The 17,535-nt window shown below is 32.4% G+C and overlaps 2 protein-coding genes across 5 annotated transcripts in view; one reads left to right on the plus strand and one right to left on the minus strand.

Moving 5' to 3' along the window:
- tws (protein phosphatase 2 regulatory subunit tws) overlaps positions 1-11,109 on the plus strand; it is a 30,619-nt gene extending 19,510 nt beyond the window's left edge. For all 4 annotated transcript variants that reach the window (XM_085202622.1, XM_085202624.1, XM_085202625.1 and 1 more), the window contains 10 exons: positions 260-414; positions 690-890; positions 1,762-1,898; positions 3,492-3,666; positions 3,758-3,821; positions 4,109-4,256; positions 5,237-5,315; positions 5,577-5,704; positions 5,854-5,998; positions 6,443-11,109. In XM_085202622.1, the coding sequence (XP_085058748.1) occupies positions 260-414; positions 690-890; positions 1,762-1,898; positions 3,492-3,666; positions 3,758-3,821; positions 4,109-4,256; positions 5,237-5,315; positions 5,577-5,704; positions 5,854-5,998; positions 6,443-6,568 (1,358 nt within the window). In that variant the 3' untranslated portion in view covers positions 6,569-11,109. The remainder of the gene's footprint in view (positions 1-259; positions 415-689; positions 891-1,761; positions 1,899-3,491; positions 3,667-3,757; positions 3,822-4,108; positions 4,257-5,236; positions 5,316-5,576; positions 5,705-5,853; positions 5,999-6,442) is intronic.
- A 5,025-nt stretch (positions 11,110-16,134) lies between these two features.
- Positions 16,135-16,800, minus strand: mRpS25 (mitochondrial ribosomal protein S25). The gene has a single exon (XM_085203440.1). It carries the CDS (start codon positions 16,712-16,714, stop codon positions 16,211-16,213), a length of 504 nt encoding a protein of 167 aa, XP_085059566.1. The 5' UTR covers positions 16,715-16,800; the 3' UTR covers positions 16,135-16,210.
- Positions 16,801-17,535: the final 735 nt, after the last annotated feature.

Below are 17,535 nucleotides of genomic sequence, written 5' to 3' on the forward strand. Positions count from 1 at the left end.
TGTGATAAATACTTTTTTACAATTTAGTAATTAGATATTTTTTTTAATTTAAATTATTAGACTAGTCTTCAATATGAAGTCCTAAATTTGTTTCTTGAAAAAGTATAATCTAAATGTGAAGTAGAATCACTACAAAGCATGTTACTCTTTTATATTTTAACAGACGCTGACTTTAATACTTTGATAAATTAGCAAACGTTTTTTTATTTATTTTTAATGAGAAATCGGTTTTTCTCCATATATATTTGTTTTTCTTTAGGCAATGGTGGGGAGACGACATGGTGTTTCAGCCAGGTGAAAGGCACCCTCGAGGACGACGTAACAGAGGCCGATCTGATATCATGCGTCGAATTCAACCACGATGGCGAATTGCTCGCCACAGGTGACAAAGGTGGACGTGTTGTTATATTTCAGGTAAATTTTTAAATTTAAATAAGTTTTATAGTACAGTCGACGGATCGTGGCTACTTGAAGTTAGCTGTATATGGCTGCGCAGTTTTGAATTTAGGATTTGAAAACTCCTACTTTTGATTATTTTGTTACTGAGTGAATAATGCGCAAAAGTTCAGAAAATTTAAGGAATCGAACTTACAACCGTCGCATTGCATTCACACGCTTGTGCCTCTGCGCCACTACGGCCTCAATTATTTCATAATTTTTTTAGTTTACATATATATTTATTTTTACAGCGAGATCCTGCATCAAAACAATGTGTGCCCAAGAAGGGCGAATACAACGTATACTCAACGTTCCAGTCCCACGAGCCCGAGTTCGATTATCTCAAGTCATTGGAAATAGAAGAGAAAATCAACAAAATAAGATGGCTCAAGCGGAAAAATCAAGCACACTTCCTTCTCTCTACTAATGACAAGACTATTAAATTATGGAAAGTGAGTTATGACTTATTATATACTAGCGGACGCGCGCAGCTTCGCTTGCGTATTAAGGGTGAATTCTAATAACCCATGAAACATGTGTTCAATGAAATATTTTTAAGAGTCTAAATTTCAAATTTTATAAAAATCGGTGGCGATTTAAAGATTTTTCCATACAAACTTTCAACCGCTTATTTGCACCCTTAGGGGGTGAATTCTAGAAAACCATGAAACATATGTTCAATTAAATATTTTTAAGAGCCTAAATATCAAATTTTATAAAAATCGATGGCGATTTAAGAAGTTTCCCATACAAACTTTCAACCCCTTATTTGCAACCTTAGGGGGTGAATACTAGAAAACCACGAAACGTGTGTTTAACTATATACGTTTAAGAGTCTGAATTTCAAATTTTATAAAAATTGGTGACGATTTAAAAAAAACCTATACAAACTTTCAACCCCTTATTTGCACCCTTAGGGGGAGAATTCTAGAAAACGATGAAACACGTGTTCAATTAAATACTTTTAAAAATCTAAATTTAAAATTTTATAAAAATCGGTGCCGATTTAATTTTTTTTTCATACAAACTTTGAACCCCTATTTCACCCCTTTAGGGTTAAAATTGTTCAAAATCCCTTCTTAGTGGATGTCCAGATTACGAAAGTAAACTTCTGTCCAAATTTCACGTTTCTACGCACAGCGGTTACGGCTGTGCTTGCGTCTTACCTCAGTCAGTGAGGACAAGTCCTTTTATATATATAGATTATTAGATTAATTATGTATTCTTATTAGATTTATTAGAGGCCAATCGGACCAGGGGCACATGTCTATCTCTACAAATATCATTTATATGTGTGCTAAAGCCAACATTATATTTTTGTAGGTTTCAGAACGTGATAAGCGTGTAACGGGTTATAACACGCGTGAAGAGGGCGGTCGACCTCGCGACCCTACCAGAGTGACTCAACTGAGAGTGCCTACTGTGCGTCCGGCTGACTTAATGGTGGAGGCTTCGCCCAGGTAATATTTATTATATTATATTACCAGGATTTCGTATTGATTATAAACGTAAAATTCTTATTTGATACTAGCGAGCCGCTCGCGGTTTCGCCGTCTTGAACAACACAATATATTGATATAACCTTTAAATTTATGAACCAAAATAAAATTGTGAAAACTGCATTTTAAACGTTCAAGACGTTCTGAGATCAGCAGTCACAAACGCACAAACAGAAAAAATATATTTTTTAGGTTCTATTTTACCCATTTCTGTAAGAAAATTGAAACTGAAAACACTTTAAATAAGATTATTACGTTGAATTTTTTTTCAACGAAACGAACTCCCAACCCATACGTAATTATAAAGTAAGAAAAAGAAGTTCCCTATTCCCACAATCGCCTATTGACCTATTTATATAAATATTTTGTCTGTTATATAGAACTATGACGTAAAACGTTGACTATTAACTTCTAATATAAGTGTATCTATATATTTAACTAAAAGATTAGGCCAGATTTGCTAACTGAAATCCACTACAAAATTTAATTTAAGCTTATCTTCGAGTACCTAGATATGGCGTTAATTTAATTATACGGTTATTTACAAATACTTCATATATGAAGGTTTCTCTGGAATTTAGGATCATATTAAAACGATAACATGCCGATCGATATGATGCAATTATTGTTGTTGTTATAGGTCCAATACTATGGGAAATATTTTCTTTTAAATAAGTATATTTTTCTGACTTATAATAGTGTCGGCGAGGTTTTACAGACCTGAAGTTGTCTAAATGTGACAAATATTTCACAATCTTCTTTTTGTCTATGTACCTGTAGTAAAATAAACTATAAAAATATTACAAGCAAAAGCTAGTGAAAGTTAGTCGAATAGGTAAACGTGTCGCTTCGTTTTTTACTAAGTGAGGAAATAAAAATGTCAGTCATTTTATTGCCCCAACTGGGAATCGAACCCATAACCGTCGCGTCTACAGTCAAACGTTTGTGCCCTTGCATTACAGCCTCGGTTATTACTTAGCAAATAATATTTGATAAACTCATAAATTGACTATAATTTTCAGTTAATTACACAAATAACAATTAGTATTGATTTAGATCAATTTATTTATTTACAATGTCACTTGGCTGATAATCAATGTATAGTTTATCTATTAACCTATATGTGGGCAGCAATTAATCTTAGTTAAACAAAGCAATTCCTTTGTATATATAATTGCTATTTTGTTTATTTTTTTATTTTTGTATATGTTTTTAAGAAAAAATATAAATAACAGCCTAATCTAATGGACTTAAAAAGTTTAAATTTGGCATGTAAATAAATTTGGAATTGTAAGGAAGAAGGGACACAAAATTTTGACAAGAACAAAATAAACTGAACTTAACTTCTTAAATCCATTTAAGGGAAGTTACTAGCTATAAAACTCCTATTCTTATAAAATATATTTAAACATTATAAGAAGAAGAATATAATTTTACACATGACCATAGATAACTGTAAAATATTTAATAATAACTTTCCCTCTGCTTAACCTGCAATATGCGGGATACAGCCTAAAGCTGAAAAAAAAAGTAAGTGTACATATTTTTTCGCAGGAGAATATTTGCAAACGCGCACACTTACCACATAAACTCCATTTCGCTCAACTCCGACCAAGAGACGTACCTATCGGCGGACGATCTGCGCATCAACCTATGGCACTTGGAGATCACCGACCAGAGCTTCAACATCGTTGATATAAAACCCGCCAATATGGAGGAACTTACTGAGGTTAGTTGGGAGGATAGTGTATTTAAGTTACGTTAGATAATGCACCATTTTTTTGTATGAATTCCTTTGTATAAATCATATTATTTTTTAGGTTATTACCGCGGCGGAGTTCCACCCGACTGAATGTAATCTCTTTGTATATTCTAGTAGTAAGGGTGAGTTATACTTTTATTATTAACTTCCTAACAGTGGCTTCACCTGCTTTAAATATGGAAATAAATAAGAGTTGTGTGTCATACATCATAAATTCTAAATGCCCAGAACAACTCTGACATTGAAATGATTAACGTAATATAACTAAGGACCAACTCGAAAGGAATTTATCAAATTATTATTGTTTACAAATTAAAACCGTAGTTTTTGAGATTAACGCGTTCATCGTTATATAGATTTCTTTAATAATATTTCATTGTTAATAAATATTTCCACATTTAAAAATTAGGTACAATAAGGCTATGCGACATGCGGGCCGCGGCGCTGTGCGACCGTCACGCCAAATTGTTCGAGGAGCCCGAAGACCCGCACGCGAGGTCCTTCTTCTCAGAGATCATATCATCTATTAGCGATGTTAAGCTCAGTAATTCTGGCAGGTTGGTTGTTTAGAGTATTATATCGTCAGCTTAGAGTGTAAACTTGCCAAATTCGTTTTTATCATTGTGTATTCGTTAATTTTAATATCATTTGAAAGTATAAAAATAATACGCAATCGGCCTATATTTTATTTCATATAATAAAATATCTATCTATCTCTATGTCTGGTTGGCGCTTGATGTGGGAGGCCTACGTTCAGCAGTGGACGGCGATAGGCTGATGAAAAAATAAAATATCTATCTATGTAAATTGTAAAAATTTCCTAATAATATGTATGCATCAATAGCATTGATATGCTGAGATGAGATGATTCTCATATATCTATATCAATCACTACAAGGCCGTTACAGCTTGTATGTAAATGTGACGTTTGTGGGATCTATTTCCAATTTGGGGAATGAGATAATATTTTCGTCTCCTCCCTGTGGTAACTAGACAAAACGCGAGGTAGAGTTCCGCTCTACACGCAATGTCTCGAAAAGTGGGCGGTGCATGGAGTGTGGAGTGTCTGCTATATGTGGTATATAGTGTCTGCTAAGTAAATAGACATTTAATTAAGTGGCTTAAAAAAAGGTGTTATCACTATAAATTATCTCTTTCAGCTAGTTTAGAACTGTAATTAACCTTTTATTGAAAATTTTATTTATTGACTTAGAGTACCTGTGAAAACTTGTATATAAACAGAAAAATGTAAGAGCACAAGCGTGAGACTGTAAATGCGACGGTTACGAGTTCGATTCCCTCTCTGGGAATTATATTTAATATTTTCATTTCCTCATTCTGGTGACGACGCAAAGCGCGGAGTTTATTTCCGCTACTCAACACGCAAAGCTTCGAAATTCGGCTGAAAGTGGTTAACGAAAGTGTCTTAATGGGAATGGACTGTCCTGATATTAGGTTTAGTTCTAAGGTGTGGGATACGGCGTGAAGCTAAAAAAATAACAGATATTTTAAAATAAACGAATCAATAATTTCACAGATACATGATGTCCAGAGACTATTTAGGTTTAAAAGTATGGGATCTTAGAATGGAAACAAAACCTGTAGAAACATATCCAGTAAGTGAATTAATTTTATTTGTTTATCAATTAATATGACTATTTCATTTGTATTTTAAATCAATTATGGAGGCGAACGTTGACGCGAGCGCGAGCGACACAGCGTCTGATTTTAAACGCGATGGTTGTGGGTTCGATGTCCACCCTAGAGAAGGAATTAAACTAATTCACTATGTACATAGTGATGCCTAATTTTATTTCACAATAATAAAAAAAATTATAATTAAAAAAAATATTCTTAATTTTATTTCTCCCTCCCAGGTGCATGAGTACCTACGTTCCAAACTGTGCTCGTTGTACGAGAATGATTGTATCTTTGACAAGTTCGAGTGTTGCTGGAGCGGGGACGACCAGCGGCTCATGACTGGCTCATATAATGGATTCTTCAGGTGAGTGTTTTTTTTTGTTTTGATAATTCATATGAAAGTTGAATAATCAAATTGATTTACTCGACTCGGTTGTGTACATACATGCATGATGTACTATACATATATACATCTAAAAATATATAGATATATAAAATGTTTGATTGTTTCAGAATATTCGAACGCGGCGGCGTGTCGAACGCAGCGAGCGCGGGCCGGCGCGGCGAACTGACGTTAGAGGCGTCGCGCGACGCCGCCGCCCGCCCGCGCCAGCCGCTGCGCGCGAGGCGCGTCGCGACTACCGCCAAGAGGAAGAAGGTACTTTGGTGCTTTGTTTTTTTTTTGTGGGCAAAGTATACTTATGTATACTTTATAAGTCCTAGTACACAAGTATGGCCGACGAATCGTGGCCACCTTGAAGTAATTTTTATGGACTACAGGTGTACAGTATGATCAGTATGACCTGGGAAGTAAATAATTGAAAGTAATAAAAGTGCTTGAAATCTACAACTCAGTGTGGTAACATCTCGACGACTGTACCATGTAAGAGGAAGAAGGGTGGGGCCTTTATATAGTCTATTGTTTTATTTTTCGGATTAAGAGTATAATTATGCATAAGTCTTAGGTAAAGGAATGAACGGTGTTTCGCTACTACTGCTGTTTGTCTATACATTTATTTTCTTGTACAGATTTTAGCATGTACTAAACATTTAAAATATTGTTTTATGACCTTAACGTAAAACTTGATTTCATAATTTTCAGGACGAAATAAGCGTAGATTGTTTGGACTTCAACAAAAAAATACTGCACACGGCGTGGCATCCGCACGAGAGCGTGATCGCCGTGGCCGCCACGAACAACCTGTTCATATTCCAAGATAAATTCTAGCGTACGGTAAACGGGTGAGAGAGGACATTTATATATGTATATTATATATTGCTGATAGATATCTCAATTTGTGTATTTTGATTTTTTTTTTTGGTTAAGCAGAATATTATTGAGATCTTTGCTTGAAAATATGTTGGAATTTCAGTTTAATGTTGAGATAACAGCTTTTTTTTTGTAAGTTTATTTTTAATTTGTTTGTAAAAAAATATAATGAAGCATAATATTCAATTATTTGCTTTATAAGTATAGCTTTGAGAGAAATAATTTAATAGTTCTCTATAGACAACTAAGTACAATGAAAAATGTGACTTGAATATTCTAAATGAGTGTTTTTTATAATTGTTAGTCATTGAAATTTGGAAAAATAAATTTGGGAAAAAAAAGAAAATTATAAAATTTGACATTATGATGTGGAAATTGTGAGCAATAATTAGTACTATAAACAAATGGTTTCAAAGCCGTCATTATATAACATCAAATTATTCGAATTTCGTTTCATTTTAGTGAATGTAAGCACTTAAAAAATTATTATAAATGTTATACTGGACGTACATGGAGCCGTCGTGGTGCAGTGGTTGAGTGTAAACGCGATGGGTGTGGGTTTGATCTCCACTCGGGGATGAATATTGTAATTATTGCTATTTCCCTGCTCCACGTTATTGAGTTCCGCCATTCAATACTCAATGTCTCTATGATTGGACGTTTCGCGGAGAATAAAACGTCTTAACACTCCCCCGGGCTCCTCTTGCCTACCCTGTTTCTTAAGGCTTCTTTTTTAGTACTTAGTTGTCACATTTTTTTCATTCCAATAATAAAAAACTGCCTTTACAATGTTTTTTTTTTAATCATAAATCAGTTGAAATACACAGTCCATATACATATAAATATTTGGTATATATATAATAATGATGTCCTCCTTGCCATTAAGCTAGAATAAGTCGATGTCATGTTACAAAGAGAGGTAGATGTCAGTGGGAGTGTTGCTAAAATTATTATCTGCCACAGATTAAAAATAATTTAAAGGAAAAATTTTAAAATCATAAAAATTTAGTCATGTTTATAATGGAATTATAAAAATGTCGACATATGTCTATAACAACATATAATCTAATTGACATTAAAGCGGGTTCGATTCCGGCTATGTTCAATTTTTTTATATGATTTTAAATTTTTTCCCAGCAAAGTATGTAACGTTAAAAAAATATATTGGAACATCACATGGCTAACACAGATAACTACCTCTGTTATTAAATACTGTTAAATTAAATGTCTGTACGTTTATTATTTTAAACGATTCTCATATTAAAGTACCACCGTTTAAACCAAATAAAAGATGTTCAGATTTTTTTATTTAAACAATCTTGCTAACAACATAAATTAGTAGTAGGCTTAAGTATAAGACTTTCTATCTAGCCTTTTAATAATGTATGGCTTAGTGGTTAGTGGGCTTAGAACGTAAACTTGAAGTTTTATATGTTTCCCCAAAAAGAAGTGTTATTCTTAACAATGGAATAAGAAATATTTAATAGGCAGAGTCTTCCAAACAAATTTAAATTACAAATATTTTTCAGTTTAAATATATTGTTTTTATGGTTTTCAATAATAAACATACAGACGTTTTAGACACTAAGACCGTTAATACGAACACATGATATAATTTATACGCTTTTTCATACTTAAGGTTCTAAGCGATAATTAAGTATTTATTTGTTTATTATGAGAAAGAAATACATGTCGCTTCACCAACGGAATGAGATTAGTTAGAGTTATCGATCGATAAAGGCATTTGAAATGTATATAATATATGAACGCGACGGCCGTGGGTTCGTTCCCCACTCGGGGGATTGAGTCGTTTTCATTTTGTCGCTCTGGTGACTTGGTGTTTTGGCATAGCGCGGCGTTGACTTTCGCCATTCACCATGCAATGTCTGGAAAATTGGATGAAAACTAGGGAACAAAGATTCGTAACACTAGGCTCCCTCTGTCTACTCCGCTATATGCGGGATGAATCTAATAAAAAGATATATAATAAATATAGATTATATGTATTTTAAATGTCAGTGTCCAGTCCAAATATTGGTATTAAATGGGTGATTTGAATACCCAGCCTAAATTAGCAATAGTTTTGCCAGGAATATTTATTTATAATAAGTATATATAAAGCATTGTTTTTAACAATTCCACCGTTTGTTTCTGTTATTTATTGACTCGATAAGTATTTTTTTTAATGGAATTAGCAATGCTATTTTTTTTCAATTTAAAAAAATATTTTTTGAATTGATTATTAATAATGATGATTGTATACGTAAAACGCCTAAGGTTATTCGGGTTTTTTATTAATTTTTTTTACCCGTGCCTTATTGACCGCAAAGTTCTTGTTAATCATTCTTTTTATTTATTATGTACTTTTTTTTACTTTGTGATCGTTTTTTTAATAGGGTTGTTATTATCCCTATAATGTTGGATTGAAGTTTGTTATATTTCTGCCCTCATTTGTATTGAATATTGTAAAAAAATATGATGGAGTAACTGTTATTTTTGATAAAAATCTTTAATGTTTTAAAATCACCGGGTTTTTATTTCTTTGTAAACTGTTTTACTGTTGCCATACCATGGTTTTGTCATATTTTTAATATGTGGCAACCCTAGTCTCTTTGGACCGACTTTATAGTAGTTGGCTGTGAAAAGTGCTTTACACATACATTAGTTGCTAAAATACATTAAAATTGTTATTAATAATAATAATAAATAAGAGGGCAGAAAAAATAAAGTGGGTTAGAAACGAATTGGCTATATATTATATATAAATATGAAATAGGGATTTATTGGGCATGCATTACTTATTAAACCATTTTGTGTCATATGGAAGCAAATAAAGCAATAAAAAAATACCATGAGGCCATCTGATCGTAAACGCGACAGTTGTGGATTCGATCTTCACTCGGGGGGAATTTCATTTCCTAGCTCTGGGTGACAACACAAAAAGCGACGTTGCGCCACTCTACACACATCATCAAAATTCGGCGGTGCGTGCGAATAGTGTCTTAATATTCCCTCTGCTTACCCTGAAAAGAAAAGCAAATAAATAAAAAAAATCTTTGAAATAATTCCTGTAATTATTTAACAATTATTATTATTATTGCTGCTTACTTAAAATTAAAATTTCCATATTTGCTTTTATATGATTCAGTTTTACATTTTTAGTTTCATTATATATTTTTTTTTATTAAACATTGTAAATAAAATGGTAGTGATGATGTGAAAAAAAATAAGAATAGGTCACAATACTGTATAATAATAACAGTTATATAAATATTGTACGTAAACAACTAATTATGTTTGAAAAAATGAAATTTTGTATCGTTTTTTTTTAAATATTGTTGAGGTTCATCCCGATGGTCTGTTGGAACCGTGTCGCAGTTAGAAACCATTTGTATTGTAAGTTAATGTGACACGGTTCTAAGTGTTGTTGGCAGTCGCTTGTGGGATACCCTGTATGTTTGTTTAGAATTGAAGTTACATACTGCTTTTTTTATTATAAATTTGTTCTTTTGTTTTTATTTTCAAAATTTTCATAAAGCTACGATTCTAAACATGCATAAATGAATTTTGTATAGATGATCTTGTTTAGTATAAGGGGACCGGTCAATTCCACACGCGTTTTTAGATGTAAGCGGTACACGAACGCTGTGCGCTATAATATGGCCGATAGAAATATTAATTAATTATTTAATTGTTAGTGATAAATTGTGTGATATTTATCAAAAAAAAAAGAATAATAAAATAATGCCTTCGCAGCTTATTTGGAAGGAATTGACTCAACCCCCATTTGTAAATGAGCTCTTGTAGTATAAAAAAGTCTGTGAGTGACTGCGCGAGTGTCTATAAATCTAAGTCTAGATATTAGTTAGGTGAAAAACAGTGAATAAATTAAAAAAAAAATAACTTTTTTTCTGTTTCTTTCCTTTGCATCGAGGTATCAGTGATAAGTGATAAGTGTGATAATGATTCGGTATAAACCTCGTTGCGTGTGTTGACAACGAAATTGTGATGTCGGTGGCCGCCGTCGCCTTGATGCTTGCTTTTTTTATAAATATTATTGCATTTTAATTTTTTTTTCTTCTATATAATGTTTATGTATATTCATGCTAAAATTTAATTATTGTTAGCGTTTTTTTTCGGGTCGTGCTTATTTTAATGCACATGTGAATTCGTCTCTATAGTTTACCTTGTCCCCTTAAGTTTGATACTTTATATAAAAATAATGTAGTTTTATTATTGCCATTTGACAATATTAATTGAAAATACTAGTTAAATTAATTCGTTATTCTTACATAATAAAAATGGAATTATGTTTTTTATTCAGCATAGAAATGTCAATTTTATTATTTCTTTGTAATGTAATGGAAAAATGTTATACATAGCATGGATATAGTCCGGTCAGTCAGTCAGCAAGTGCCATGTCACGTGTCAAGGCGGGGGTTGTCACGAGGTGTTGTTGAATCCAAAATATTTCCTATAATATAAATTTTTATATCTGATTTTGTGTTTTATTTTTATCTGTATTTATTTTCGGATCTTATTAATTAAAAACACTTCTAATAATTAATAAAGTTCTCGAGCTATATATTGTATATATTCCAGTATTCCAGTCTCGCAAGGGACGCCTTTGCCGCCGTCGACATCCATTTAGAAGTTGCTTAATACTCGCAATTTCTCAGGGTTAGAGTGTTCTCTTCTCTAAAAGTCGCTGTAAAGGCCTATAAGGCTAATATCATTAACCTCATGATCGAAAAAGGTCCGGTTATCATAAAGTGTCATATCACGTGTTAAGAGTTGTCACGAGGTGTAAACTAAAATATTTACGTTACCATACGACTATTGTACCATTTTATACTCTCACATTTGAATTGAAAAACAAACGGCAAGCAAAATTTTTCTATGACAAGTTGGGCAGTTCGTTAAAATTCTGTTGATTGGTGCACAAAGCTTTGGATACGGTACTTTATTTAAAAATTTCATAGGAAAATGAAATTGTCACCAATTTACATACCGTACATGAATGTAAAATGTTTCATTTTTTACTTATAAAACCTTTACTGCTTTAATTTAAAAGCCAATCACAATTTAGAAAGTTCGAAGTTGTTATTTTTTTCTAGAGAGATAAACATAAAATTAAGAGTGCGGCGTTGTTGGTGCATTCAACATTTTTAAAATGATTGGAGAAATTCTCATGCATAATAGTCAAAAACTCAGCTTCACCTATCCCGCACACTGCAGGGAAGGCGGAGAGAAGCTAGTGTTAAGATACTATTCCACACTTTCTGCCGATTTTTTCGTGGCGTTGAGTGGTGGTGCCATAGCGATAGCGAAGAAATGATCATACCCTCGTGCCCCTGCGCCACGAAGGCCTGAATAGTAAGGCCTTATTTATGTATTTTAAATGTCCTATACTCGTCAATATATTTTTTTAATCATTGGTAACTGAATTTAAATATTTTTTTTGATCCATTTTTTTTAAGCTAAGAAGGTATGTAAATATTTATTACTAGCGCGGCCTGCTCGCGGTTACACCCGCGTGAACTATGTTATTATTAATTTCTGCCTTCATGACTACGTCCTAGTGACGTCTATGCAAAATTTAAGACTTCTAGCATTTGTAGTAACGAAGTTTCATACAAACTTTCGACCCCAAAATCAACCCCTTAGAAGTCGAATATTGCAAATTCCCGTCTTAGCGAGCACCTACGTCCTATAAATAACTCCTATGCGAAATTTGAGATTCCTAGCACATGTAGTTTCTGAGATTTCGTGATGAGTGAGTGACCTTTCGATTTTATATATATAGATTATGGCTAGCTGGGTCCTAAATCGGAGAAAAGAAAATAAAAATCTTGTCAATCTGTCAATATAGGTAAGTACTTATAGCGTTAAACATGACATACATAAGTCAATAGTTCCTTAACATATACTTATAGCTTAATGCATAAAACTATGATGAGCTGAATAAGTGAACCGTTTCAATTATGAAGTTATTTAGAAATTTTGTAAAATTTGGTTTAATGCAAAAAAATAAAAAACGCAACGTGTATGTGTTTTTTTTGAATAACCATAAATTGTACCTAATTGGATTACTGAAACGGGAATTAAACTCATCCATAATCATCATATGACTTTTTTTATAGCAAGATGGTACATTGGTACATTACGACTTCTAAACAGCAATGTCTAAAAGATTGGGAAAATCCTAACTGTATTATAAATATAATATAATATAGATAAGCTAGTGTCAATACAATAATTTCATTCTAGCGAGTGCAAATCCAATCCATTTTTAATATATGTAATTACCAATTAATTTTTAAAATTAATTATCAATTAATCAATTATGATTACAGATGCTCAAAGCCAAAACACTTGATATGCTTCAGGAATTGGACTTCCGATATGGTATTGAATGTATTAGAGAGTGCAATGAATTTAAAATGTAGTGTAGGTGACTCGCATCGTAAGAGATTGGTATGTTCTATATTAATAAAACTTAAATAATCACATACTTAAATCGAGTTTTCCAGCTTCCCGGTTTTAAGATTTGTCTGCTTAGCAAGTTAGACAGAGAGGAGTTAGTGTCGGAACACTTCATACTCTACGTTATATAAGTAAGTACTTAAGTACGTGTTGTACCTAAATCTTAGATGCTTCGTTCTTCGAAGTTCGTCCTATAAATACTTCTTTTAACAGAAAATGCTTTAACACAAAGCATAATAACATTGTTTTCATCAGAAAGTTTTAGGAAATTCCAAAGTAATGATCTTACAAGAAGTAAATGAACCGTTTTTAAATATGGCGGTGTCGAAGGCGGCCACTATGCTCGGAGCTTACGACGTCAATGTTACAGATCAATTGCTATGGGACAATGATTATATGGGAAGGTATTACACACTTTCCTTATTTGCTCATTTTTTTTCTTTCTGCCTACTCTAAGCCTCTTTCGTGTAAACGCAGGCGCGGCGTTGAGTTACGTCACTCAACAAACGTTGCCTCCAGAATAAAATATATCTTATATTTCACTGAAAATGTCATGGGTTATTCTTAATTATCTCTAGTAGCTCAGTAGCTGCTGCTGAAAGCTGATGTGATGACGCTTGATGATGATATTCATAATTCAAAGTAAAGGTAACGTTTAGTATTATGAAATTATCAATATGTATGTGGTAAGCGGTGGTAATTTTTGCAATAGAGGCACTAAGTATTGCAAAAATTACCACCGCTTCTAAAGATAGCTTTGCCAGTTGCCTAGCCGTCTTTGAAATATATTTTATATTATTATAAAAATGATGCTCCCGAGTTTTAGCTCCGCCAGGAATACCATGAAGGTAAATTAACTATAAAAAGAATTTAAGTATTTTAGTAATATCTATTAAGTTCCGCCACTATACCACGCCACACGTGTCGTCTCAATCAGAGGGAAAGTAGAAAACCGAGTGTCGTAGTAGGTTCCCTCTACTCTACCGACCATGCTATGCTAGAAAAAACATAAAGCTTATGTTTAATATTATATTTTAGGATATTTTCATATATGGCAGATGTAATCTTCGTAGCAACGATGACGCATATGTGTCTCCAACGGTTCGCAGATCAGTCCACAGTACCCGTTTTATGTATGAGGTCTAGGACTCACGCTACGATTCAATCTATGGCCACCATTATGGCTATAATGGTAATAATATACTTATTTTATATAATTTTAACAAAAATAGAGAAATTATATGAAAGAGTGATAAATGTCTCATTTTATTTTATCATAATAGCAAGTGAAGCAAGTATGAGGCGAAATACCCTCTACTTTCATAATCATACTAGCGGACGCGCGCAGCTTCGCTTGCTTATTTAAGGGCGAATTCTAATAAACCATGAAACATGTGTTCAATGAAATATTTTTAAGAGCCTAAATTTCTAATTTTATTAAAATCGGTGGCGATTTAAAGATGTTTCCATACAAACTTTCAACCCCTTATTTGCACCCTTAGGGGGAAAATTCTAGAAAACGATGAAACACGTATTCAATTAAATACTTTTAAAAATTTAAATTTCAAATTTTATAAGAATCGGTGCCGATTTAATTTTTTTTCTATACAAACTTTCAACCCCTATTTCATCCCTTTAGGGTAAAAATTTTTCAAAATCCCTTCTTAGTGGATGTCCAGATTACGAAAGTAAACATCTGTCTAAATTTCACGTTTCTACCATCAGCGGTTACGGCTGTGCGTGCGTCTTACCTCAGTCAGTGAGGACAAGTCCTTTTATATATATGGAATATTGTATGTAAATAATAGATTTTTTTGCAGGAAGAATTTAAGACATTAAAAAATGTGAATCTAGCGTACTTTGGATCTCCGCATCCAGTTTTGAATTCTTATCTCTTGTTGTGTCCAATGCTGGGAGCCAACATCAGATTTAAGTGTTGTTGTAAGGTAAGATTATTTCTAAGGAAAAGTTCTACTTCAGTAACTTAATAAAACATTGAAAATCCGGAAAATAAAAATACTATCAAAATCTTTTACTGTTTGTATATTCCCTGCCAGTATGTTGCATTTGCCAACTTCCACAAGCTGGAACTTCGGAGATTTCTCTATCATAGATAAATCCACCTTTGTTAACTTTGTATCAGTAATAGTATTTAACTTCACACTGTTTATGTTTCAAGTGTAGTAAACATATATAATATGTGTGAAACATATATCAAGGCGGAATGGAACCCACAACATGTATGTAAGCATATAATGAATATATCTGCTTATTATTTATTTAAAATATAACCAATTATTATAACTCTGACAACTATTAAGAAATCCATAAAAAATACAATAATTTTATTAAAATGAATATTACAGAAATGCCCAGTAAGCCCACTTTTATTTAAAGTTAGTGAGAACATGTCCAATCATGCTCATACAGAATTAAAAGAATGCATGTCTAAAGAGGATGTTTTGAAAGACGCTATGGTTGTTATAGCGGGGCCTACCAGTGATGGCAAAGTTGATGAGTTCAAGGTTTCCGTAGAGGTAGTTTTAGTTACCTATTACAATTTTACCTTTATCACTGTATGAAATGAAAATAATTAAATCGTATAAATGCAAATTGAAGCCATAATTGTCGTGTTTACTGTCAAATGCAAAGTGCTGCAGTACAATGGCCTTAAGCAAATATAAATATACATATACATATATAATCACAGAATTTTTTTGTAGGACATAGAATGTCACACTAAAAATAAATGGGTATTTTTTCATACTGGAGCTAGAGGTAAAGAAGTTGACAACAAACTGTTTTTACACAATAACTCCAAAACTTTTATTGCATTTGAAAATTTTCAATATATTGCTGCTGCTCTAATGGCTGATGTAGTAAATAATCATAAGTTCTGATATTTTAAATTTGTTTACTTATATATAATTATTACCTTTAATATAAGTTTTTGAAGTAATTAAATATTAATTCTTTTAAATAATCTATTATTTATTTTGTTATGTTTAAAACAAATTTGAGGTTAATGAAATAAAGTATTACAACATTAAATCTATATTTCTTTTACACAAACCTACATTACAACTTAATAATTAACTTATATTTCTTAGTGAACTAATCTGTTTGATTTTTGTACTTTCCTCTCATAAATTTAGGCAATGGAACAACACCAGGACATGGTACTTGGCCATACACTTCACATATACAAGGTCTATCACAACCAACACCAAAGTTAGCTGGATTGTCTTTCTTTTCAGCAGCAATGGCCTCAGCTTCTAAAACTTCCTTTGACTTCCCAACAGTGTTCAATAAATGCTCTAAAATATCTTCTTTAGGTTTATTATCAATATCAACTAAAATTTGCCTGCCGTCATCAAAATAGCATTTTATAAATGGAGATGGTGTTAAATTTTTTAATGTAGCTACTTGTACATCGGGATTTTTGTATTGTATTTGTGGAAGATACCAGAAAACGAATTCTTTCGCACCAGCATTATTAGTCCCGTGAATGTTATACGCAACGGAGAAAATCTTTATTTTGTCCTTGAATACTAGTTTTCCGGCATTAAGATAGTTTAATGTTCGTCTGATCGGGGCTCTGCCTTTCATAAACGGCATTTTGTTTAGTGTTTATAATATTTTCAGCTTAAAGGAACAATATAGAAAATATAACCTTAAAATTTTGTTGACATTGACACTGACAATGACAAGTAATAATTTAGAAATATAATATTTTTAATTCGTTCTGAATTTTTTGTTTAATATTGGTATTAAAAATATTGTAGCTAAAATTTTTAATAATGATTTTTAAAACTAAAAACAAAACCTGTCATTTTATATGTCACATATAACATATTATGTTACAAAATGTATTGTCAATAATATTGAAATATTTATTTGGGCACGTATTATGTTTAGTTAGTAATGGATAAAGTAACATAAGAAACTACCATCATGAACAATATTAAAATTATATAACCAATATGAATTGCTCAAAAGTAAAAAATCCATGTAAAATTTGTTTTCAACCCGTCTGTAAAAAGAATGGTTTGAGGTGTCAAGGCGCTTGCCACAAGTGGGCCCACTACAAATGCCTGAACTATACTCCTGGCAAAATTAATGATATTAAGGCCGGTATACTAATTATTACTTGTCCCTGTCCAGATTGTGCTACATCTGAGGGCAAAGAAGTATTAAAGGATCCGCCTTATACATGTACTAATACTCAATGTCCTGCAAATAAATTGCCAATTTGTGCTTCAACTGAATGTCCAAGTAAAAAAGCCAATCCTATACCTACATATCCTCCTCCTCCTGTTAAACATAGCCCAGCATCGTCGCCTGTTAACCAACAGTGTACCACAAATATACTTCCAAAAAAAACAAATAATTGTACTATAACTACTTCTTCATCTGGTTTAATGTTAAAGAAACAGGGT

The sequence above is a fragment of the Heliconius melpomene genome, chromosome 19 (genome assembly GCF_056956725.1).
Source record: "Heliconius melpomene rosina isolate 202511_hmr_F chromosome 19, ASM5695672v1, whole genome shotgun sequence".
Taxonomy (NCBI): domain Eukaryota; kingdom Metazoa; phylum Arthropoda; class Insecta; order Lepidoptera; family Nymphalidae; genus Heliconius; species Heliconius melpomene.